The 23,978-nt window shown below is 46.4% G+C and overlaps 2 protein-coding genes and 1 long non-coding RNA gene across 17 annotated transcripts in view; 2 read left to right on the forward strand and 1 right to left on the reverse strand.

Annotated features, from left to right (window-relative positions):
- Positions 1-6,382, forward strand: part of Golm1 (golgi membrane protein 1) — a 38,297-nt gene extending 31,915 nt beyond the window's left edge. For 7 of the 12 annotated variants that reach the window (XR_015640974.1, XR_015640977.1, XR_015640975.1 and 4 more), the window contains 5 exons: positions 527-671; positions 1,968-2,264; positions 2,342-2,552; positions 3,082-3,189; positions 4,139-6,382. Coding sequence is in view for 5 of the 12 variants with exons in the window: in XM_087591511.1 (XP_087447637.1) it covers positions 527-671; positions 1,968-2,552; positions 3,082-3,189; positions 4,139-4,248 (948 nt within the window). In the remaining 7 variants the exon portion in view is untranslated. 12 annotated transcript variants of the gene reach the window in all.
- Positions 6,383-6,706: 324 nt separating this feature from the next.
- The window catches only part of Naa35 (N(alpha)-acetyltransferase 35, NatC auxiliary subunit), a 52,167-nt gene continuing 34,895 nt past the window's right edge, over positions 6,707-23,978 (reverse strand). For 3 of the 4 annotated variants that reach the window (XM_087591451.1, XM_087591452.1, XM_087591450.1), the window contains 9 exons: positions 17,129-17,195; positions 15,462-15,560; positions 14,597-14,775; positions 12,643-12,779; positions 11,380-11,447; positions 10,585-10,725; positions 10,186-10,308; positions 7,714-7,794; positions 6,707-7,076 (listed from right to left, as the gene is read on the reverse strand). In XM_087591451.1, coding sequence (XP_087447577.1) covers positions 7,017-7,076; positions 7,714-7,794; positions 10,186-10,308; positions 10,585-10,725; positions 11,380-11,447; positions 12,643-12,779; positions 14,597-14,775; positions 15,462-15,560; positions 17,129-17,195 — 955 coding nt within the window. In that variant the 3' untranslated portion in view covers positions 6,707-7,016. The remainder of the gene's footprint in view (positions 7,077-7,713; positions 7,795-10,185; positions 10,309-10,584; positions 10,726-11,379; positions 11,448-12,642; positions 12,780-14,596; positions 14,776-15,461; positions 15,561-17,128; positions 17,196-23,978) is intronic. The other variant, NM_133324.2, reaches the window with a different exon arrangement.
- Positions 13,788-20,325, forward strand: LOC147999949 (uncharacterized). The gene is made up of 2 exons (XR_015641415.1): positions 13,788-13,953; positions 15,424-20,325. It is a non-coding gene; the product is annotated as an uncharacterized LOC147999949 (long non-coding RNA).

Below are 23,978 nucleotides of genomic sequence, written 5' to 3' on the forward strand. Positions count from 1 at the left end.
AAGGACTGCTGTAAGCAGGCTGTCTATCATTGGTTGGTAAGATGTGACAGAGCGGAGACATCATTCTTTAGGGCTAGAAGTGGGCATTAGCCGTGTTGGATTATGTCCTGATTCTCAAATGGGACAAACAGCAGAAATGGACTGAAGTTGGCCAGTCCCCTCCCTTCACCTCAATTAGCTTCCGAGAGTAACCCAAGGGGATGGACATCTCTGTTTGGTCATCTCGGAGTGTGTTCATTTCCATACATTTGTGATTTTCTCAAGTTCTACTCCATGTAACAGAATGGTGTATTCTGTGTGCTGCAGAGTGCCTGTAAGGTCTCAGAGACAGGGTGGGCATGGGCAGTGCAGGCTGAGTGATGCACATAGTTGGCCATGGAAGTTGGCTTGTCGGGATGGTTACGTTTCCCCCTTGCTTACCCACCAGTCTACTGATCTCTGCCATGTGACAGGGCATGCCTGGGAAGATGGTGTTTGAGTTACTCTTTTAGTCCGGTGCTTGTTTTCTCGGTATTTCTATCTCCAGGCCCTCAAGCCTCAGGCCAAGCTGCAGGAAACAGTTCCGCCAAAGGAGCAGACGCCACAAGAGGAAGGGGATGTGCCCAGAAACAAGTCCCAAGTACCAGCCCCCAGTTCAGAGGTGTGGGGCTTGAAGCCACACGTGCAGAACGGTAAGAGGAGACACTGGTTTATGTTCTCTGAAGCCCCGCAGCGGTGTATGGTCTCTGCAGGACAGACAAGAGGGTTGAGTGCGGCCTGAGGCAGCAGAGAAGGGTTGGGCGGCTGGCTGGTGTACTTTCTCTTGGGACCCTGGGATAGGGGCCATAGGCCCACTCTGTCTTAGCGACAGCTTGTCCTTGCTGGCTGTGGATGTACAGGTACAGAAGGTGCCTTCATTCAGGGTACCTGGGGCACTGTGGGACTGAAGGGCAGAGACAGAGTCCTGGGCGGCTGGTGTGCCTTGGGCCCCTACGGCTTGAAATGACTCAGAGCCTGGCACTCTGCCCTCAGGGGTGTCAGGATACTCAAATCCAGGTTATTTTCTTTGTTGGGTTTTGTTTAGTTTTGAGATAAGGCTCTCTTTAAGTGTGTAGCTCTGGTTGTCCTGGAACTCTCTGTAGACCAGGCTAGCCTGGAACTCACTGAAATCTACCTGTGTCTATCCCGCTGGGCACTCTCCTGCTGTTTGAGGATGGCCCGCAGCCCCAAAGCCTCTGGTCTGTAGTGGAGATCACATGTTCCCAGCTATCCTGAAGTGTGAAATTTACCCTACAGCCACTCTTTGTGTTAGGGATCCAAGGGTGACACTTTGTTATGTTTTTGAGATGAGCTTTTGTGTAGCCCAGGTTGACCTGGAACTCACTGTGTAGCTAAGGCCTTGATTGACTTTGCCACCTTCATCCTCTGAACCCTGGGATCACAAGTGTCCTGCAGGCGTTTTTTGCAGTTAATGTTACCAGGTTTTTTTTCCCTTCTGTTTTGCCTGAGGGAGTCTCCCAGGCCGGCCTCAAACTGACGATGTAGCCAAAGCTGGGTCCTGAACTGAGCTTCCTGCCTCCACCTCTTTTTTTTTCTTTTCTTTTTTTTTTTTCGGAGCTGGGGACCGAACCCAGAGCCTTGAGCTTCCTAGGCAAGCGCTCTACCACTGAGCTCAATCCCCAACCCCCTGCCTCCACTTCTTAATCGACAGGATGACAGGTGTGTATTCCATGCTCAGCCATGCTTTGGTTTTAGTTAAAATGGTCCTTCAGCCAGGCATGGTGGTGCACACTTTTAATCCCGCACTTATTGTGGAGGCAGAAACAGGAGGATCTTTGAGTTTAAGGCCAGCCTGGTGTACAAAGCAAGTTCCTGGAGACCAGTGAGACACAGAAAAATCCTGTCATGGAAAATCAAAAAACAACAAAACAAAACAATAACTGCCCGTCCCCCCAAGACTACCTATCACACCTATGTTCTGTGTGCAGAGGAAACCAATGAGATTCAGGTTGCCAGTGAGGAGCATGGTCTGCAACTGATGAAAGCCTCCATCCAAGAGCAGGCGGCAGTGGATGGCACACGTGTGGGAGCTGAGAAACTTGATCAGAACATACAGGTGCCAGGAGCCCTGTTAGCCAGGCCTGAGGAGGATTCTCAGTTCCCTGAGCGGGACCAGCTTGTCATCCGTGGTGGACAGGAGTCGCAGCATGACCAGCTTGTCGTCCGTGGTGGACAGGAGTCGCAGCGTGACCAGCTTGTCTTCCGTGGTGGACAGGAGTCGCAGCGTGACCAGCTTGTCGTCCGTGGTGGACAGGAGTCGCAGCGTGACCAGCTTGTCGTCCGTGGTGGACAGGAGTCGCAGCGTGACCAGCTTGTCGTCCGTGGTGGACAGGAGTCGCAGCGTGACCAGCTTGTCGTCCGTGGTGGACAGGAGTCGCAGCATGACCAGCTTGTCGTCCGTGGTGGACAGGAGTCGCAGCATGACCAGCTTGTCGTCCGTGGTGGACAGGAGTCGCAGCATGACCAGCTTGTCGTCCGTGGTGGACAGGAGCTGCAGCGTGCTGCAGAGGAAGGTGGGTGGGGTGGCTGGCTCTGGGTTCCCAGGTCCCGTCCCCACATCTTTATGTCTTACCAGGTGGCCCTGTCCACTCCTTTGCATTTGTTGTTCATTGTCAAGAGGAGAACAGGAAGAGCAGTTTTTTTTAACTTGCAAGGGCAGTGTTCCTGTCAGTGGGACTTCCGGGGGTATGACACGCTGTGATGAGTGCTTGGCAAATCGCCACGCAGATGGCCACCACTGCTTGCAGTTTCCACCATTAGCCTATTTCCTCAGATAGTGCTGCTTTTTCTTAGTTTCTCAAATTTCAGACTGAATGATGGCGTATTGAGGAGTGTGTGTGTTGGAACCACAGCTTGTGTGTGTGAGGGTTCAGTCAACAATGCTGAATTTTAGCTTCAGTGTTGAGGGGCACTTCTGGGTCCTCTCCATGGCCTCTGTACTGGGAGCTGTGCCATCAGTCAGGTTGCGTTCTGAGGTTGGGTGACAGCCTGACCTGGTGCTGGTGTCCAGTGACACGTGTGTCTGGCCTGCTGGTTTCACAGGGGGAGACCAGCAGAATCTAGGCGATGACTACAACCTGAATGAGAATGAAGCAGAGCCCGAGCGGGAGAAGCAGGCGGCCCTGGCAGGGGATGACAGGAATCTAAGTGGTAAGAGCAGTGGTGTGTGGGAACCGGCACCTTTCTTCTTGTCTTGCCTTTAATCAGTACTGATAATAACGCTGGAGGTAGTTGGCAGTTCAGGGAGAAGAACCCCTGTGAGCAGGGTTAGAGCCAAGATACCCAAGAAATCACAAGGCCTGCCTGTAGTATTTAGGGCTTTTCCAACAATACACCCCGGAGTCATCCCACACTAGGTGTTGGTACAATCATTAGATTCTCTGTTGACTGCCTCTGAACCAGTTTTCTGCTGTGTGAGCCCTCAACAGCTCAGGCAGGATGTCCTTGACGAGGCTCCTCTCGGTTCTGACTCCTTGAGCGCACATCAGCAGCACCGTGCTACTGACCTCAAGTGCTTCACGCTGCCTTTCTGGGCTGCATACAGCACAGCCAGTGTCTACCAATCTACACGCTTCTTTGTGCATTTTAGGCGTCTTCTCTTTAACCCATGAGCTTTCTGCAGGTAGCTTCTCGCTTCCTGTGGTGCTGCAGCTTTGAGCACTAGAGTTAACTGTCTTCAGGAGAGATGTGTGCGCTAGCCACACGGTGCCTAACTTCTGGAAGCAAGCGCTCTTCAGGTCTTTTATAAACATGAAGCTCTGCGAATTGTAAGCGTGCAGCTGCCTGTAGCTAGACGCCTTGTGTCCTGTCTTGCTATCACACTTGTTCAGGAGGCTCTGGGAAGGATTGTGTGTTAGTGGTGTTGCCCTTTCAAGGAGGCCACAGAGCATGGGGCTGTGCCATCTCACCACTCAACTCGGTCCTGTGGCTGTTAGCTATCCTGTGGTTTCTTTTGCTTTCTCGATGGGAACAATTCCAAGCGGCAGCGCTGCTGTGGAAGGTGAAGTTTTCTTTTTGACAACCGTAGAAACGAAGTGAGACCTGCCCACAGTATTTCCCCAACATGCCTAATACTGAAATATTGTTTTTGCATTTTTAGTTCTTAATGCTGAAGCTCAGAAGAGAGGCATAATAGATTTACCTGATGGGGGTGAAAAGCGGAGTCACATTCTAAATGAAGTAGGAGTTCATGTTCCTCAGCAAGCCTGAAGAGAGGTCTATGGAGATTCACCAGTGACACAACTGTGAAACGTACCAAGTAAAACGGACATCGACCAATCATTGCTGTGGGGTTTAATCAGTACATTTTAGCAAAGAAAAATAATGGCACCATCTCAGACAGTTTGGGAGTACTTTCAAAGTGTCTACAAAAGGTGTCAAAGTTGGTCAAGCTTTCTTGATTAACGGGTATTTCTTGAGCCAGGTCAACACCAAAAAGAGAAATGATGTTGTCCTATGTAGGTGGCAGTGTAGACAGTGTAGGCTGAGTGCAGTGCTCGCCCGTTTCTGTCCATGGTACTGAGCAGCTCAACACTGCTGCACACTGACTCCCCCATCAATGGCCTGGAGAGCTCACTGTCAACACAGACGCCACAGTCGGTGTTCACAGGCCTAAGCACAAAGCTATTCTGTGCAAAAAAAAAAAAAAATCCAGTAATTAGAAGGTGACCACTACTCCTGGTTCACTTCAGGATTCAGAAGGCTGAGGCAGGAAGGCTGCTGCAAGTTCTGAGCCAGCTTAGAGCTATACAGTGAGTCCAGGTCCACGCTTGGATGAGCAAGAAAGAAAATCCCTGTCTCAAATGTTAGTGAGAGTTGTTGTTTAAAAAGACTGGTTAAAATAACCTTCATTATTCTTCTGACGTACAGAACACTATTAAGTTACTCACAGTGTGAGCACCTGAGGTCTGTTTTTTGCTTGACTGGGCAAAGAGTTTCTAGTAAGTCATTCATCTCACTAAGGGCAGCGCCTTCATTAGGCTCTGGACAAAGGCTGCTTGGGCAGTCAGAGCAGAGGCCCAGACACCTATGTCTACACAGGTGTCCAAGAAGAAGGGCTGACTGCTGGAGGACGCCCAGATTTCAAGCTGGACACCTACAAAAGCAAGAGCAACACAGGCGCTGTTCCCCCTGTAGTTTATACAGTGTTTGAAAGCCACACAAGGTTAGTGTTAGGTTTGAAAGGCTTGTAGTTCATTGATGGTGGGCCAGTGCACAGGGCTGGGCTGACCCAGAAGTCTGGTTAGACTAGGGCCTGCCAGGGTGGGCTTTAGGCGCTGTCCTATCCCCACTATGCCTCTCTTTACAAGCACACACTTAAACCCCCGTGGCAGGCGTGGGTTGGGTTGTGTCTTATTGCAAAGCCAAGCAGATCTAGTGCCCATTCCACCTAGACCTCATGTACAACCTCATGTTCAGATGGGTACTGTCCAATGCCACACATCATTTTTCCTTCACACTTACTAACTTGCCAGAGCCTCAGACATACTGTGTTCGTACCATACACCTTTCCCACTCCTAGGTCCAAGCTCAAGGAGATTTTGTGCTTTCTAGTGCTTGTTTTCTGCCTTAATTTCACTTTTGTTTAAAGTGTAGATACTGCTATTTCCTTTTTAACAAGTCAAATAGGTAAGGACCACACTCTGCCTTCTGGGTTCTAAAACTCCAGTCTGCCTAACAGCCATGCTTGACAGCTGAGCAGACCACCCTGGTGCTGCCCAGGAGTAAGCAACGCTTGCCTTCACTCGCATCTTCAACGAGCAGAGTCGGGCATGCTTCATGCTTCAGAGTATTTCTGGGGAGTGGAAGCTGTCAGGGGGCTGGGCAAGGCATAGCTCCGTGAGAGCTTCTGCCTGTGTGTGAGGGAGGCCCTGGGCTGCGTCCTCACCACCAAACAGTGTCACACTAGAGTTAGGCCACTGAAACCTTAGGACCATTCTTGCTGTAAGCCAAATGAACTACCACTAGGCTTAGGCCAAACCACAAAGCCAGACTGAATTTTAGGGTAGCTTACTCTGCTGGAAGCACTGCCCCTTCAGAATATAAAAGGGAAACCCCACAGGTTGGTGGACCAAGAACAGACCTCAATGGGAACAAAGGGCCACACCATGGTCAAATGAGACCCAAAGCCAGCGGCCTGCACACTCCTGCATGCTGACACTAGTAGCGGACACTGCAGTGTAACGGGGTTTCTCGTCAACTGCACGAATGACTACAGACCCTAACAACTGTGTCACAACAGTCACAATCCTCGCGCACTTTAGGGATCCTCTTGCCTCAAAATCAACTTGTAATTTGACCAGAATCTAAATCTTTAAATAAACCTCATGTTTTGAAACTTAAATTTCTGGGGTTGTTTGGTGTTTAAGACACAATCTCATTTAGCCCAGGCTGGCCTCAAACAGTACATAGCTGAGGGTTAACTGAAGTGTGGTCCTGCTGCCAAGGTGCTGGGATTAAGGCTTGGGTGATTCTGGCACTGCCTGCTCGGATGGTGGCGGGTGGCGGGTGGTGGTGGTGGATGGTGGTGGATGGTGATAATGGTGGTGGATGGTAGATGGTGGTGGATGGTGATAATGGTAGTGATGGTGGATGGTAGATGGTGGTGGATGGTGGTGCTCTCTCTCACTGGTCCCCAGCAGGGCAGCCCTAGAGCAGTACCAGTGCATTTATTTTTTTTGTCAAGAAATTTATTAACCTTTACAAACACTATTTCACACAATCATTCATTAAAAAAGTTTTACAATGAAGTCTGTAATAAAACCATGTAACGTTCACCAATGCATTCCAGCCCGTCACACCCATGGAGTATAACAAACCACTTTAAAACAGCAGTTTTCGTTCTCTCCAGGTAAGGGTGTTGTACTGATACTGAAGTCTTCCTGTAACAAGCTGTCATTCAAGAGAGCCACTTTATGTCACCGTGTGTGGCACACTGGTGTACCCCAGAGTAGACATGGTCATCTTTGCAGTCTCTTTCAAACCAGTTTCACAACAGGAAAGTATTTGTGAACAGAGAAATCAAATTCAGGAGGAACCTAAAAGCAAAGCCAGAAAGTCAGTGAATGCATGTTTGCCGCAGTGTACATGACTACTGCAGACTTCGTGTTTCAGAAACAGGAACTGCTCGTCTAAGTAACGACAGCAGCAGTCAGAGGGAAGGAAACAAGGACGGACCGAGTCTCTCCTCTTAAAAGAGGTCATCAGAAAACACCCAGGCCAGTTGTCTGTTCAGAGAAAGTTAAAGGAAAATGGACTCTGGACAAGGTGCTCAGACAGATCAGGAAGGCAACACAGGTCAGCTTGAGGCTAACAAGTGAGGCCATCATAACAGGCAGATGCCACAAAGCTGCAAACTGCATCAGAGCTGCCTGTGACGACCAGACCGTCCATATCAGTGCTACATGGTATCAGTGTTTGCGTCTCAGAACTGGGGAACTGACTGGGTTGGCTCCGGGTTTGTGGTGCAAGCTGTGCGAGCATGAGAACCCAAGGCCTGACTCCCGGCACCTGCATTAAAAGCTGAGCAGTGATGTACGTGGGAGTGGGAGGGAAAGAAAGAAGAAATTTTAAGTCTCAAACGTCTGGAGGAAACGTGGTGGCCGAGCCTCTTACGGTGACTTTGTTGTGACAGCACACAGGAACTCTGCACTCCCTTTCCCTACACACACTCACCTTTGACTCTTTCTTGTGTCCTCCTGCTAAGAGCTTCATAACCACAAAGTTAGGCTTGGCAACCTTTAGGATCCTGCTGACCTGAAACAGGAGGGATCAGCATCAGGGCAGGCGCTAAGTGTCTGCCAGATCGGTGTGGCTGTACACTGCAGGCACCCCTCCCCTCCCCCACTTAGGAACCCTGCAGCCAGAGCACAGTGGTGTTCAGGGAGCAGCTTCACCCCTACAGCAAAGCTCTCTTCAGTGAGTTCCTCACACCGTCCTCTTAGAAGTCAAGGTGATGGTCCCCCCCATAAAAACTGCTCTGAGGACAGAGTCAATGCAATCTTGTGCTGCATACAACCATGGATCCACAGGCAGGAAGCAGCCTAGCTCTGCACCTCTCACTGCACCCCTCTTAGGAGAGCTCAGAAATGCTCCTGACAGGTAGTTGAGTCCCTGCAGTATTAACTCATTTCTGACAGTTTCTAGTCTAAACATTGTGAACACATGAATCACAGTAAAGCCAACTGCTAGGTTTCCCTCACATAACCCTCAAGTTCCCACCGCTTCGTTATTGACCACTGTGGAAACACACAAGGGCAGGATGGGCTCTGAAATCCCAGAACAGATATCCGCCTGCCTTGAGCAGCAGTTCCATTTAAACATCTAGTGGGAAAGGGAGACACAGAGAGTCAGCATGAGACACTGAGCAAGAGGTCTGCCCTGGGTGAGGGCGGCCTGGAAGTAGTTCTAAGCTACGGATGAGACCTTGAGTCTAAGTATAAAACTAGTAATAATGATGATAATTTGACATGTCAGAAGCCAGACTGTGGCAACATGCACATCAATTCATTCCGTTGCTCGGGCCAAAACCCTTCAAGTCATCCCTGTCTCCTCCCATGTCCCACATCCAACCCTCGAGTCAACAAATCCAAGGAGAAGCATCAGCACAGATCACCCTTACCACTGCCCATGGCTTCCCCCTCCCACCTTTGCTACATGAGTCGGTTTTAGCAGAACAGCAGGATGACCCTGTCACAAGTCAGAGCTGTCGGGGCTGCTGTCCAAACAGTCCAGCATGTGGCCCCCGTCTGTCATCCCCGAACATCTGTGTGGCCTACTTTGCTGCTAGAACTCACTAAAGTGGGTTATGGAAAACGGCCAGACTCACTTCTTCGGAGCTCCACACTCTGTACACTGTATACTATGACTCCTCCCAACCCTCCCGACTCCAGACCAACTATTTTCTGCTGGGAAAATGGATGCTTGATAAGTCTTTGAATAAATGAAGGAAATGTTCTGTTATTGAACCTCTCTCAAATTGTTGTAACTAACATTTTTATTAGCTGGAAGACATATTTTTTCCTTTTGTGACAGAGTCTTATTACTATGTCACCTTGGCAGGCCATGAACTCACAGAGATCCTTCTGCCTCTGCCATCACGTCCCACTAGAATATGATGTTTGCATCTTTTTCCTGCTCTGTTCTCCAAGGCATTCAATGTCTCCTTGGAGCCTAAGGCACGGTCATGAATTCTCTTGTAATGGAAGTGAGCACATATAACACCCAGTCTTCTCTGCCAACTTCAGTGACATGGCGGCATACTACTCAGTTCTAACTCTTGCTACCTGAATCTCCTTGACCTTGTTGGTGACTGAATTACGGCTGTGCTGTTTGCAGTTAAAGCCTGCTATGCTGACACTCATCTACATCATCACGTCCTGTTATGTGCATGTATGTGTCTATTTGCAGTGCTAGGGACAGACGCCAGGCTGTGTGACAGGCAAGCACACTCCATTTGAGCCCAGCACTGCTTGTGTCTGACAGACGATGCTAAATCATTCTGCACGGAGTTACATCAAGAAGCTCACCCCCACCCCCACCCCCACCCCCCAGTGACTTAGACATATCAAGATTAACTCCTGCGTTAACACAGTAGATGTATTTCAGTTACACTGGGGATAGTGCAAACTATTTAACCATCAAATGCTTAAACTATGTTTGCTTTCAAAGTTCTTGTAGATCAGTCTTTTACCACAATAGCCTTCTGCTTCAAGATGATCCTGGATACATAATTTTTCATATTTAAGATTTATAATGGAAGTTGGGTATTACAGATCATGACCTAATCTAACACCAGGAAGGCAGAGGGCAAGAGGACTACCAGGAGTTAAGAGGTCAGCCTGGACAAAAGAGTGAGACCCTGTGGGTGGAGGGAAGAGACTTAAACCGGTTAAGCTGACAGACCTACCTGAAATTCTTGCAATCTGACAGCACTGCCTGGCTGACTCCCTGTGGTTAACTGCACTGCCCGGCTGACTCCCTGTGGTTAACAGCACTGCCCGGCTGACTCCCTGTGGTTAACTGCACTGCCCGGCTGACTCCCTGTGGTTAACTGCACTGCCAGGCTGACTCTCTGAGGTTAACACCCCGTGGCAGGATGCCTGCTTCCCCAAGCATGGCTCCTGGAAGTACAGTGGTGCGTCTTACCTCCCGGTCTGCATTGGGGATGCTCTCAAGGATCATCTTTGCCTGCTGAAAGTGCTTACTAGCTGCCACATACAGCTCTGGAGGCTGAGGAGGAGGGCTGTATTTACTGAGGTCAGACATTTCCTAAAAAGAAGGAATTACTTATCACAATATGTTTAATATAAACCTTCTAACTGAACAGCCATCTGTACACTCTGAAGCAAATGCTGAGAACATCTCAATCTGTACCCATGGGACAGGGTTCTTAACCTGTGTGTGTGTGTGTGTGTGTGTGTGTGTGCGCGTGTGTGAACCCCATATTTCAGTTACTCTAAGGACTTGAGACTAACGTTCTCCGCCTTACCATCTTTAGCAGCCCGAGGGGTGGGGCATCACCATGGCCTCAGGCAGCAGGCTCACCTTGAACTGCAGGTAGTGCACTGGTGGTGGCGTCATCACGCTGTTGAACGGAGCAAACCTGTGCTCATACCGGACCTGCTCACTGTCAAGCTCAAATTTGGGCTTGCGCACTTTGCCATCCATGTCAAATGCGACCATCGTCTAAAGGAGGGAGGAATGCGAAAACAGAAAGAACAAAAATTGTCATTAGTACAAAAATAAAATATATATACACATATACATATACACATTGCGTGTGTGTAACAAAGAGGCCATGGAATCAAGAGGGATACATGGGAGGAATTGGAGGACGAAGAGGAAAATGATACATTAATTAAATGTTTTTTAATGTATCATTAAAAATCCCAGGGGATTAATGACCCCAGTGGGATCACACACACTCTTCCACATCACAGGCTTCTGTTACCGCTTTGAGACTCCAAGTAAAAGATGTTGAAGGAACGGCATGCAGAATCACAGAGGTGAGGGTCTTTCCCAAAGTCCTGTCTTGGTTTATGTAACTTTGGATGAGTCACCTCTCAGTTCAACTTAAAAATTACTACCCAGAACCTCGAAACAGATGTCTGGTGATGCTCACGCCAGCCATGCTGGAGTCCGCTCCTACATATTACAGTACTAGGAATGCAAGGTGTCAACTACGTGACCAATACAACGAGAATGGAAAAGGGGACACTCAGAGAGACAGGGACCAGGACAGATGGCAGCAGAATCTGGTGAGTCAGGCCAGAGGGGATCTTAAACACGTTCTGTATGGATGGCGGCTACACGGCAGGAAGACGTGATTCCGCCACTTACTTTGAACATCCCAGCACACATGTTCTGATAGGCCTGGCTCATTGTGATCTCTCGGCTCAATGGACGAACTGTAATTAGAGAAAATACTTTTTTATACTTTCCCCTGCCCCTGACATTGCTTCTTGTCAAAATTCTTTAATATCAGCTCCTTGAAGAAAACGGTCAGTTGCCTAACTCTTCAGCCCATTTCCCCTGCATTATCAAGTTTACCTTAGAGAAGCGAAGTGAAGTTTACATTCAGTAAGTAAGCAGGATGGTGGGGCTTTTTAAGAACGTACTCTTCTGGGGTTGGGGATTTAGCTCAGTGGTAGAGCGCTTGCCTAGCAAATGCAAGGCCCTGGGTTCAGTCCCCAGCTCCGAAAAAAAAAAAAAAAAAGAACAACGTACTCTTCTCTTGTGCATTATATCCTCAAGCATTATATCCTCATACACTGTATCCTCCTACACTGTATCCTCGTACATTGTATCCTTGTGCATTATATCCCCATGCATCATAACCTCATACATTGTATCCTCGTACATTGTATCCTTGTGCATTATATCCTCATACATTGTATCCTCCTGCATTATATCCCTTCTTCAGATTCTCCTCCTCTGCTCCTCCAGTCCTCCCCAGTTCACCTACCCTTCCCCACATCAGCTCCTCCTGATTCCCTCTAAAAGAAAAAAGGAGCAGAGCATTGTATTTTAAATTGGTGTTTCTTTTTGTTTCTCTAATGTAAACTTTACAATACAAGTGAAGTTAGGCAACCGACTGTGTTCTTCAAGGAGCTGGTACTAAAGAATTTAGGCAAGAAGGAATGCAGAGCCTTTGAAACATCTGCTTCCATGGCTGTGCCACACACAGCATGACAGCACAACTTGGATGGATCCTGCCGCTCTCCCATCCTTTCTGCTTGTACAACGGAGTACAACTTGCCTCCTGCTTTAAGACCCTCTGGAGCTACAAAGGAACTGAGAGGCAAGGCCCATCACTAATGCTGGCTGGGATCCAGTCTCTCCTCCAGTCAGCAGCGATGGAGAGAGAGAGAGAGAGAGAGAGAGAGAGAGAGAGAGAGAGAGAGAGAGAGAGAGAGAGAGAGAGAGAGCGCGCGCGCACAGCAGACACATGCAGCTCTTCATAGACTTTTCTGTCAAAGGTAATGGTACTTCATTTGACTTTTTCAGGTTAAACACGGTTCACAAAGCCAGATGTGATGTGCACAGCTGTCACCTGCTAACTGAGAGACACTGTCTGAACCAGGGCTGGGCGGTCTACAGCACCTTTCTTCTTCTTCTTTGTTTTCTTGCTGCTGCGGCCTTTCTGCTGTTCTTCCATTATCCTCTCTTCTGCCATCTGAGAGCCGTCAGCACGGCTCAGGGTTGACATCAGCCATGCGTACAGGAACTCAGAGAGGTACCTAACAGTCACAAAGATCAGTTAGTGACAGAGAGCCAAAGGAGACAGCTTCGCCAACACAACACAAGCGACACTAATACTGGGCAGGTTTTATTACTTCATCCTGATGAGAGGGACTGAAGCCATGGCCTCAGAGACTAACACAAGCAAATTCTCCAATACGCCCTCAACCCCACATGGACAAATACTTTAAAATTTGGAAAACACTTTTTTTTGGGGGGGCGGGCAGTTTAAGAGTAGGTCTTATATAAAATGAGCACTGAAAGTGACCTTTTCCTTTTTCCATTTTAAAACTTTCAAAAGATTTCTGGATAACTACCTACATACATACAAATTACAATACCCTTAAAGTCTTTTTTCTCCTTCCCCCTTTCATGTGGGTTGAGCTCAGGTCATCAGGCTTGTGTGGAAAATGCTTTTACCTACTCAGCCCATCTTGCTGTTGAAAACAGAACATTTCAGACAACAGAAACTAGTTAAACATTGCCTTCGGGATTATATTTTGAAGCTACCATTACAGATCCTGCAGGGGAGGCAATGGTGATCCACTATGCATGAAGGAGTGCGTGACATCGAGAGGCAGCTGGAGGCTCCTCAGGAGAACATGTAGTGTGCAGCATTACTTCACAGGACACAAATGAATGCCCACTGAACACACAGTCAGGTCTACAACCTCTAGGGCAAGGTTCCACAGTGAGACAGCAGGGGATCCTTCACCACACTGAGGACGGACAGAGGGTGAAGGAAAGGGCTGACAGGGCTCTACCCTTCCAAACACCAGCTGCGCATTTTTATTAAGGACCTCAATAGTCTTTCCTCTCTCAGGGCAGTGATTCAGTTAAATGAATTTAACTGTAAATTTAAAAAGCAAACAATATCAAAGTGTACCAAATTTTGGCATTTGATGAACAGGGAACTGTTTAAAACTGTCTCCATCCCTTGACAGGTGAAGATAATTCAAGATCATCCTTGTGCCGGTCAACACTTGCTTGTTGTGTACTTTCTACAGGTTTCCATGTCTAAGAAGGCCTCAAACAGCCCCTCATAGGATTCTCTATCTTTCCTCCACTGAAGGGAAACCTGCCGATGGCATCTCATGGATCACCTCCCACTGACTACCCTGCAGTCACTATGTCCCACCAAGTATACCCACTCCAGGGGCTAGTGCTTTACAAGTAAGTCAGCAAACTGTGCTCTCTTTTCTCCACCACTGCAAATAGAACATGCTGAATCAACCTATTTTTATTAGTACTTTTCATAGAAATATTCAACAACAGGGAAAATTTGTATAATGTTACAACACTAGAGATGTATACTTTGACTAGCTCTAATTCTCAAAATATTTTACCAACTGTGCCACAACTACAGTAAAAATGACCAAAAGAAAAATATTCCAGGACCTGGTAAGATGGCTCTGCTGGTCAGAAAGGCTACCAACCTAACTCCAATCCCCAGAGCTGACCTTTTTTTTTTGGTTCTTTTTTTCGGAGCTGGGGACCAAACCCAGGGCCTTGCGCTTCCTAGGCAAGCGCTCTACCACTGAGCTAAATCCCCAACCCCGAGAGCTGACCTTTAAAAATGTTAAATGCAGACCCTGGCCTCCCTAACACCACTGTTCCACAGTGAGATGGTAGGGAGGAAAATAACCTGGGGCTTGCAAGGCAGCCAGCATGGAGACCCTAGTCAACACATACCACCTCCTGGAAGCTTTGTGTGTGATCAGAGATTGCATGTGCGCACACACAGTGACCCAACTGTATGCTTTACAGATGCATGCAAGGCCCCGCTCTCCCATCACGCCAGCTGCTGCGCTCTCACCAGTAGATGTAGTAGTACTCGTGCATGCTGTAGAGCTCCAGCTCAAAGCCGCTGAGCAGGTACTGGATCATAATCCGCAGGCTGTGGTAGAGAACCCAAGTTCCTAAACAGGCCAGATGCTGTCGCTGAGGCTCCTGCTTCAACAACATAGTGTGGAGCGCTGCATCGACCTTCTCTGCCTGTCAAAATAATTTGTTACATTACAATCAATTATGTAGACAGTGAGAAAACTTGAAAATATAACCCACACTCCAAAAAAGTATTCCTTTCAGATGTACTTCTGGGGAGGTTTACAAAGTTCTTACCCTGCAATACTAGACATTTACCCAAATTACTCCTCAAAATAAACATTCATTTTAATGCAAGACAAGGAGGTGGTACATGTTCGTAAACACGTAGCACCATCAGTCTATTCCAGAGGCCAAAGCAGGAGGATCCTGCGAGCCCAATGGCTAAAATACGCCTGAGGAAACAGGCCCTGTCTTAAAACAGACAAGCCTCAACTTGTGACCTCAGGTCTGTGGTGTTAGAGTGGGAACCACTGCTGGCCAGGAGTCACTTTTAACTTGCACGTCAGGTAAACTTGCCCTGAACCCACAGTTCTCTACACAAGCCACATTTATCTTGATGACCAAAGACATGATTTAAGATGCTTACAAAGTATATTCTTCCATTTCTTCAAGAGCACTTTTCCTCTGGAGCATAAAACTGCTAAATCTTAAGTTATATCAGAGAGAATTGCTTTTCAGAAGCTAAAGGCTGTCTCACACTCCCCAGCTGTGACTGCAGGTGTGCGCACTCATGGAGCTTGCTGTTCTCATATCTAGGACTTGGTGAATTTTACAGACAGACATCTGGCTCTTACCTCATCTTGCAAGGTGGCAAACTCTTCAAGAATGTGACCAAGTTTGTCTCTCTGCCGAGCCCTGTTATGGCCATGGATCTGAACAAGACTACAAAATGGCTGAAACACACAGACAACTTAGTAACTGTCAACACAAACTTTCTTTATCCGAAAAGAAACAATACGCCAAGTTCTTAACTCTTGTTTAAATGCATGCACACACGCAGGGACATGCACAATTACATTGCTGACGCTTCTTACACAGGTGCCCATTTTTAAAGATGTCAACATCAGAATTTATAAGTGAGTGGAAAAAGGTAGCTTTTTGTGAAATATGATTTCCTATGGCAAAAAGTACACTACTTTAATAATTGTCCTGCGATTTCTCTTCTACTTATTTTAAAGTAAGTCAAGATTACAATGCTCATGTTTTTGTGATAGTTGAGTCACGGCTCCTATCTCTGGCTCTCCTATTCCTAAGGATCTAAAACACAGCATCCTGTAGAAGCCGGGACACTATACTAATCTAACAACAGACACGTAGTGTGCAGCCTGCATTTAGGAAATGTGACTGGCTTCTCTGAAACAGAACAGAGCTTGGGTTGGTAAGCTCTGACAGGCTGTCTTTGCCACAGCAACTGTTTTAGAATAGTTAAGAGGTACAGGGGGCGTCTCTCATCTGAAAACTCAAATAACTAGAAATAAATAACTAGATAAATAAATAAATCAAGACAGAGTCTGATGTAGTCCAAGGTGGCCTTGAACTCACTCTGTGGCTGAGGGTGAGTGATCCTGAAGTGGTGATCCCCTTCCCATTTCCTGAGTGTTAGCATAAAAGGCAAGTATCACCAAGTCCAGTTTTCAAAAAAATTTCTGAGTATCAAGATAACACTAAAACCCCATACTCGGGAACATGCTGGATTTCAGGTTTTTGAAATAGGGATGCTCAACCCACAAATTCTATGCAAATATTCCAAAATCTGAAACATTTTTAGTCCCAGTATTTCACATTTCATAAAAGTGACGCTCAGCCAGCATTAACATTTCACTCTTTAAAGAGGTAATTTTCAAAAAGTAAAACAATACCCCTGATGATAATAAAATGTTACATAACTAAAATCTAGTGTTCTTAGTCTTCCACCACACAATAGCCTTCATACTCACATTTGCATGCACACTTGTATGCACACGTGCATGCATACACTAGAATTACCTCCTAAAGAATTTCCTAATGGATTATTCTGAGAGAAGTGTTTATATAATTAAATAAAAATGACTGGTAACTTAAATCTACAAATCTGTGTACTTTCCCAAACTGGAAAAAAAAAAAGTTTAACAGTTTTAATTTATATAGAATCCTTTTCATTACCACAGTTCCAAGATAATCATATAGGAATGTTACAAAAAACTTTTTAAGGCCAAAAGTGAAGCTTGCATGTCCATTTATAAAGCATACTAGAGAACAAGAGAGTTATAATGTCTCATTTCTGGTCCCCACCAACAGTAGTAGTTATCTGAACATGTAAAGAGTACAGGCCATAAAGCCGCGTACTCAAGCAGTAAGAGGAGACAGAAATGTTAACGTATTCACTAGATGAGAACAAGAGATGTGAAATGAATAACACGAAAGAACTGAGCGGCATAATGTGCCAAGTAGCCGTCATAACACCCCAAACGGCGGTTCTTACCCGAACACAGTGAGTAACAAAGGAGTCGATGCAGTCCTTAGCCTGGTGATTATTATACAGGCAACACCTGCAAGACAATGTTCATGTCACTAACATCGGACTGTGTAGCTTAGACAAAGAAGCAGTGATTACTACATATGCTACTGACAGAGAAAACAACCAAATCCATGACTAGGCTGAGGAACACTAGCATGATGTTAAGCATTCCATAGTCCTGTGCTTTGCACACGTGTGTATACACATGCGTGTAGTGAGACCAGAACATCTAAAGCCCGTGTCTCCCGGGCCATCTGTCACTTCTACAATAATATCCTCTCATAATCTACTGAGAGCACTAAATTTCAAGAAAAAGCCTCATTTGCAACCAGAGATTGGAAAACACTGGACTTGTCTACTCTCCTTCTGAAGTGCTGTTTTTTCTCCTCACCTAACTGCCCCTTCCTCACAGTCTTTAAGGACCTGTCACCTAGTCCTGGAGTAGGCCAGAGGCTGAAAGATACCAGGATTTTAAAGACAAAGCGCATAGAGACCAGTGATGTGGGATCTGAGGCAACGAAAGAAAAGTAGAAGAGATTTTCTCCTGGTGCCTTAATAGAACTCTGACAGAGATGAGCAATCTCACAAGCCTCAAAGAGAAGCAGAACCCTGACCACACAACAGAGAAGGTCAGGCAGCCAGGAGGGAGCAAAGCGGAACGCCAGGAATAAGGCAAGTACTCATTAGAAGGAAGGAAGGAAGGAAGGAAGGAAGGAAGGAAGGAAGGAAGGAAGGAAGGAAGGAAAAAAGAAAAAGAAGCTAGAAGACTCTGTCTTTAATTGACAAATAATAAAATTGTAATGAAAAACCTCTCTGGCTCCTTAAATGATCTTCAAGCTGAAATCTAAGCAGCTGAAAGAAAGATGCTCACAAACAACCTTTCGGAAAGACAGAAAGCACTGCCTGACAACAGCAGAACCTGATGTGACATAGAAGTCACAAAGAATACCTGGAGGTGATCGGAAGACCTAGGGCATCAGCTATGTGTGCTGCTGGTTTATGCCAACTTGACACGAGCTGAAGTCATTTTGAAAGATGAGACTTTGCCTGGGGAAAGCCCCCACCAAGTCAGCCTGCAGGCCTTTTCCAGCTCACGGTGAGTGGTGCCCCCTGGGCTGGTCGTGTGTGCTATAAGAGGGCAGGCTCGGCCTGAAGGGGCAGGCAGTGAGCAGTGTTCTCCACTTCCTCTCCGCATCAGCTCCTGCCTTGTTCTGCCCTGGTTTCCCTTACGTGATGGGAAGTGACTGGACAGTTGCAAGCGGAAATAAACCCTTCACTTCCCAGGTTACTCTGGTCACAGTGTTATCAAAGCAACAAAAGCCCTAGTGAAGGTGATGTAAAAGGAGAGAAGCGAGACAATGGCCAGACAAGCAGTAACACGGAGAATGATACGATCTGTAGACTTAATGGTGAGCTCTAGGTAAGACTGGCTAAAAGCCATGTGACTATTCTGGTAAAACTCCTGAAATCTTGAAAAGAAATGCTAGAGAGCCAGAGGAAATATTTGAATTACTTACAAAGAAAAATAAAAATAGAGAATTAAAACAGCACATGGTGGGATAGAACGCAGGGCCTTGTGTATGCAAGATCCCAAGTCTACCATGACTAGACATGGTGGTGTACACCTGTAATCCCAGAAATGGACAGGCAAAGGCAGAAGGATCTCAGTGAGTTCAAGGGCAGTGTGGTCTACATGTTGAAAAGCCATCACAAACACACACACCGAATCAAAACCATTACTACTAAGCTCCTCCTGCAGCCTGGTATCAGTTTCCCCTTGGGACAGTTTGATGGTTCACAGCAGCAGAACTACTGCTAGGGTTGCCACACTATGAACTTGGCCCTACACACAGCTGATTCTCACTATGCATGGTGACCATTTGATAAGGCTAGCCCTTACAGATGGCTCAGAGGGTAAACCTAAATTCGATCCTCAGAACCCACAGGGGAGAGGGGGAAAACAAATCCTGCAAGTTGTTCTTGAACCTCCTCTTCCATGCTGTGGCATAGGGTTCACCCCCTCAACTCCAAGAACGTTTTTAACACCATGGGCAATAAGTGAAAAGCAATGTTCGCAGAGGACACAGGGCCAGTTTTCTGCAGTTTTCTCTGGTCACATGTTTGGTATCTATTAGTAGAGTATAATCTTTTCCTGCTTTCCAGTGTTTTGTGACAACCACAATCAGTTATAGAACTCTCAGGGCTTCACGACCAAGTGTGAGAAGCTTGTACTGAAGTAGCATTCAGTGTTCTGTGCATTCCTAGTCTGCACAGATCAGCAAAGGTGGCAGAAACAGCGGTCTGAAGGCTTCGAGCAGACCTGAGTGAACTCAGTATCCATGAGGCAGATAATACGAGAAGCACTGTACAGTCTAGGTGATGAGAGAAGTGTCACACAAAAATGACAAGATTGCAGCACTTCAGAGACAGGCATGCTAGGAGCTCAACAGAGGGCTCAGAATAAGCTTGACACACTAGTGATTAGTGCCCTCTGCAAGATCCGGTGTGTGTGTCAGACTACCAAAGGCTAGACTGTGAGAGAAGTAGCACTACTTATACTGTTTATTATTTATTCTGTTTTTCAAGAAAGAAAGGTTTCTCTGTAAACCTCGCTATCCTGAAACTCACTCTGTAGATCAGGCTGGCTTTTAACTCAGGGATCCCCTGGCTCTGCCTCTGAGTGCTGGGGTTAAAGGTGTGTGCCACCCACACCTGGATATTTACAGTGTAGAAGCATGACATTGCTTCAATCACTTTGGAGGGCAAGGTGAGAAAACGAAGTTGAGATGCATGTAGCTTTATGATTCAGAAGTATGGTTGTAAGTATATAGCTCACATGCAGAGACATAGTAAAGGTGCCCATACAGCACCAACTTTAATACAGCAAAACATAAAGCACGGACATCCAACTGTAGAACAGCAAGAAACCACAGAATGTTACAGTGTGGATTTTCAAAAACTTCAAGTTTTGCATCTAATTGTTATGCTCATTTGCATGGGAATGTATTCCCAGCACTGGAGAGGTAGGGGCAGAAGGATTGAGAGTTCAAACGCAGCCTACATGAAACTGTTTGAAAACTATAAAACACAGTTTGACACAGGTTACCTTTGAACAAATATTAAGATTCAAATGAGAAAAATAAATGAAAGTGTCAAATGTATAAATAGCTTTAAAAGAACCATCGTCTAAGCTGCAGACTGAGGAAAGGATGAGGGGGGCAGGGGGAGGAGACACGAGCAGGGGGAGGGGTCTCCGGGTCTGAGTCCCAGATCTCACTGATCTCCACAGTGAGTCCAGGACAGACAAAGCTACACAGGAGGCCCTGACTCACAACCAAATCCTAAGACTTCATTTGCCCTCTGTTGTTTATATTCTCTCTCTCTCTCTCTCTCTCTCTCTCTCTCTCTCTCTCTCTCTCTCTCACCCACGCTCTGTTGCCAAGGTCTTTTTGGCTGTGACACGAAGCAGATGGGAAGCAGATAACACAGCCAATTTCTAGTGAGAAAATTTTAGATTTGCCAAAATAAAGACAATTTTCTTAATATTCTAACTCAGAAATATGTATTTTCCATGTTATTCACGTTAACATGTAATGGATTTATATAGTAGTACTTTTAAATGAAATAAAAATACTTTTAAAGTACTGTTTTAACTTCAAAATCGGCACAAATGTAATGCAAGGTATTAGTTTCTTTAATTTTAGAACAAACAGCAGAAGAACTGCTGCTTCCATTAAAAAAAAAAAAAAAAAAAGAGGGCTGGAGAGGTGGCTCAGCGGTTAGGAGCACTGGCTGCTCTTCCAGAGGTCCTGAGTTCAATTCCCAGCAACCACATGGTGGCTCACAACCATCTGTAACGGGATCTGGCGCCCTCTTCTGGTGTGTCTGAGGACAGTGTACTCACTCACATACATAAAGACACCCCCCCCAGCCCCCGCCACCGCTGCCTCCAATGTGTTATTCAGTGTGACTCACAAGGCCCAAGCCTAGGACCCTTTCAGCTGCTTGGTCCATTCGAAAACTCTACCCATGCAGGGGCCATCTCAGCCACTCAAGCGCCTGCCAAACACCATCACCTCCAAAACGAAGGAGACAGCAGAGAGGGCCAGCTCCCTGTGTCTTTCTTCACATGACAGACAGCCTGACAGCCTGATGACTGCTACTTCTCAAAGGCCCCATTCTCCTCAGTAGTGCTGTGGGTTGCCCTGGAGTTTCTGTATTTTGATCACAGTAGCGTCACACACAGGGTTGCAGTGCCAGCACATGATTCTTGAAGAGACACAGATAAAGACATTTTGCCCTAAACAGCAGCACACTCATGTAGAGGAGAACGCACTAGAACTTCCAAACTAGAAAAGAAAACGGGAAATTAAACAGCACCATCAACCCAGAAAAGAAAAGAGTAGAATAAAGGAAATAAACAGTAAGTAGAAGAATTAGTAAAATACCATGTTTCAATAAACAGTACAACAAGCAGCTGAGCAGAGCATAGAGCACACTTCTGAAGTGATAAGAAGACAGGTCTGCAGAAGGGCCAGCCTGCCTCCAGCTTAGCCTCCTCTGGTGAAGCCCAGCCAGGCTCACTGCTGCTCAGGATGTACCTCAGGGCCTGTTCCACCCACCAGGGTTCCCAGCTCAGGAGTAGCCGCTTGCCTTTGCTCCGGGAGGCCATCATGACTAGTTTGTATGCTCATGCTCTGCTGCTCTAACACCTACTTCTGCACCAAATCCTGCTGCATTTGGAACCCTCTACCCCTGAGACCCTGAACCATGTCACACACCGTTAATCCCAGCACTCACAGCAGAGGTGGGGGGGTCTCTGTGAGTTCAAGGCCAGCCTCATCAAAGTGAGTTCCAAGACAGCCATATCTACACAGAGAAACCCTACCTTGAAGAAACAAAGCAGAGCAAGACAGAGCAAAGCAAAGCAAAACAAAAATATGTCTTCCTCAGTGTCTGGGGTTGCCCTCCACACCCTGACTTAGGGTAGACAGCCGGATGGCCTGTACTGGGTACACCTTTCTAAAAGCTTGTTTGGATGATTGTGGATTTGGTCTTTCTACTTTCAATTTTCAGGTTTAACATTTATTTGTACATACAGATTTGAACGATGAAAAACAAGACAAACGTTAATAGGAAAGCAGGGCTGGTAATATTTGGCATGAAATGGTGGTGCATAAAGCATTAAGCACAGCGTGGGACAGAACACGGTCCTAGTTTAACTCTGTTCATCAGGAAGGTGCATGGATAGAGCAGCCAAGATTAACACAAAACAGGATTTCATACAAAACACCTGGAAGACGAATCTCACTCAGAATTATCACACACACACCCACACACGCACGCACGCGCACGCACACACACACACACACGCGCCTACACACATCCATGAATATGTAGTCACATACAGTTTGGAATCAGGCACATCTAGGGAGAGAGAAACGAAATAATCCAATTCAACTGAACAGATGGACACCAACTGAATTCGAAGAATAGGATTTTTTTCTTATGTATGTTACAGACGTGCAAATCAGTTACACACTTAACCATATAATAAATAAAACTAAACAGTAGACTTTACAAGAAAGATCTGATCATAATTTGGCAAAATCATAAACAAACAACAAATAATTGTTCAGTATTTACTTAAAATTTAAATACTTAAAAAGACGACCTTTGAACCTTTTTAAAATTTTATACTATTTTTAGAAAGCAATACAGAGTACTGAATATAAAGCAAAACTATATTCACCTACAGTAGCTCATTTTTAAAGTAAATGTTTCAAACAAATCTCTCTGAAGGCAACAAAGTCAAAAGTCTATTCTAAAACATTTCATCAAGGAAGTCACTCCTAAAGTCCCTGCTCAACTTTTGAGCTCAGGGGCAGAAAAAGCTTAAATCCCTAACACACACCCTTGGAAACAAGTCACAGTCACTTCTGAATAGGGAAGGAAAAGAAAGCAGTGATGAGGGCAGCGACCGGAGACTAAAGGAGGGAAGGGAAGAACATGGAATCTGCCACACTCGTCAGAGACAGAGTTCTACAGCCTAGATGAGCAGGCTTCATCTTTAGGAGCTTGTCCCAGGAGACGGAGCGGACAGGAGTGGACCAATGGACTGGCAGGCCAGTTTCCCATCACAGGCAGTGTTAATGTGGCAAGCGGTCTAAGGAAAAGTACCAGCAGGTGCACTACATCACCTCCCTATAATCTCCACGTTTAAACATGGAGGGAAGCCACTCTGAGAGATTCTGAATGAGCAATCCAGAGGAAAACTATCTTGGCCAATAAACACCCTCTCGAGTTAATGTGAGATTCATCACTTGTCACAGGGGATCTTAACAACTCCTACTGGTCATAGTGTCCCAATGTGAGCTTTTATTTCTTCCTATATCAGTATTGGATGAAGTGGAAATTTTATAGTTTTTTTAGAATTTGATCTAGCTCTTGTAACTACATAAGGGGCTGAAGAGATGGCTCAGGAGGAAGAGAGCTTGCTGGGCAAGCATGAGGACTGAGTGCTGTTTCACGGCACCCACACAAAAGCCAGGCATGGCTACTCACACTCCCAGTGTTGGGAATAGAAGTCTGGAGGCTGGCTGACCACTAACCTAGACAAAAATGGAGAGCTCCAGATTCAATGAGAGACTGTCTCACAGGGATAGAGTGGAAAGCAGGAAAGGAAGGATGTGCGGTACTCTCCTCTCTCTCCTCTCCTCTCTCCCTCTCCCCCATTCAATCACTACATCACCAACTCTGCGTTGTCTCTGCCCTGCCCTCCGTTCACCCATCCGCATACACAACTCTCCACTCT

This window comes from Rattus norvegicus, chromosome 17, assembly GCF_021556685.1.
Source record: "Rattus norvegicus strain SHRSP/BbbUtx chromosome 17, alternate assembly SHRSP_T2T, whole genome shotgun sequence".
NCBI lineage: Eukaryota > Metazoa > Chordata > Mammalia > Rodentia > Muridae > Rattus > Rattus norvegicus.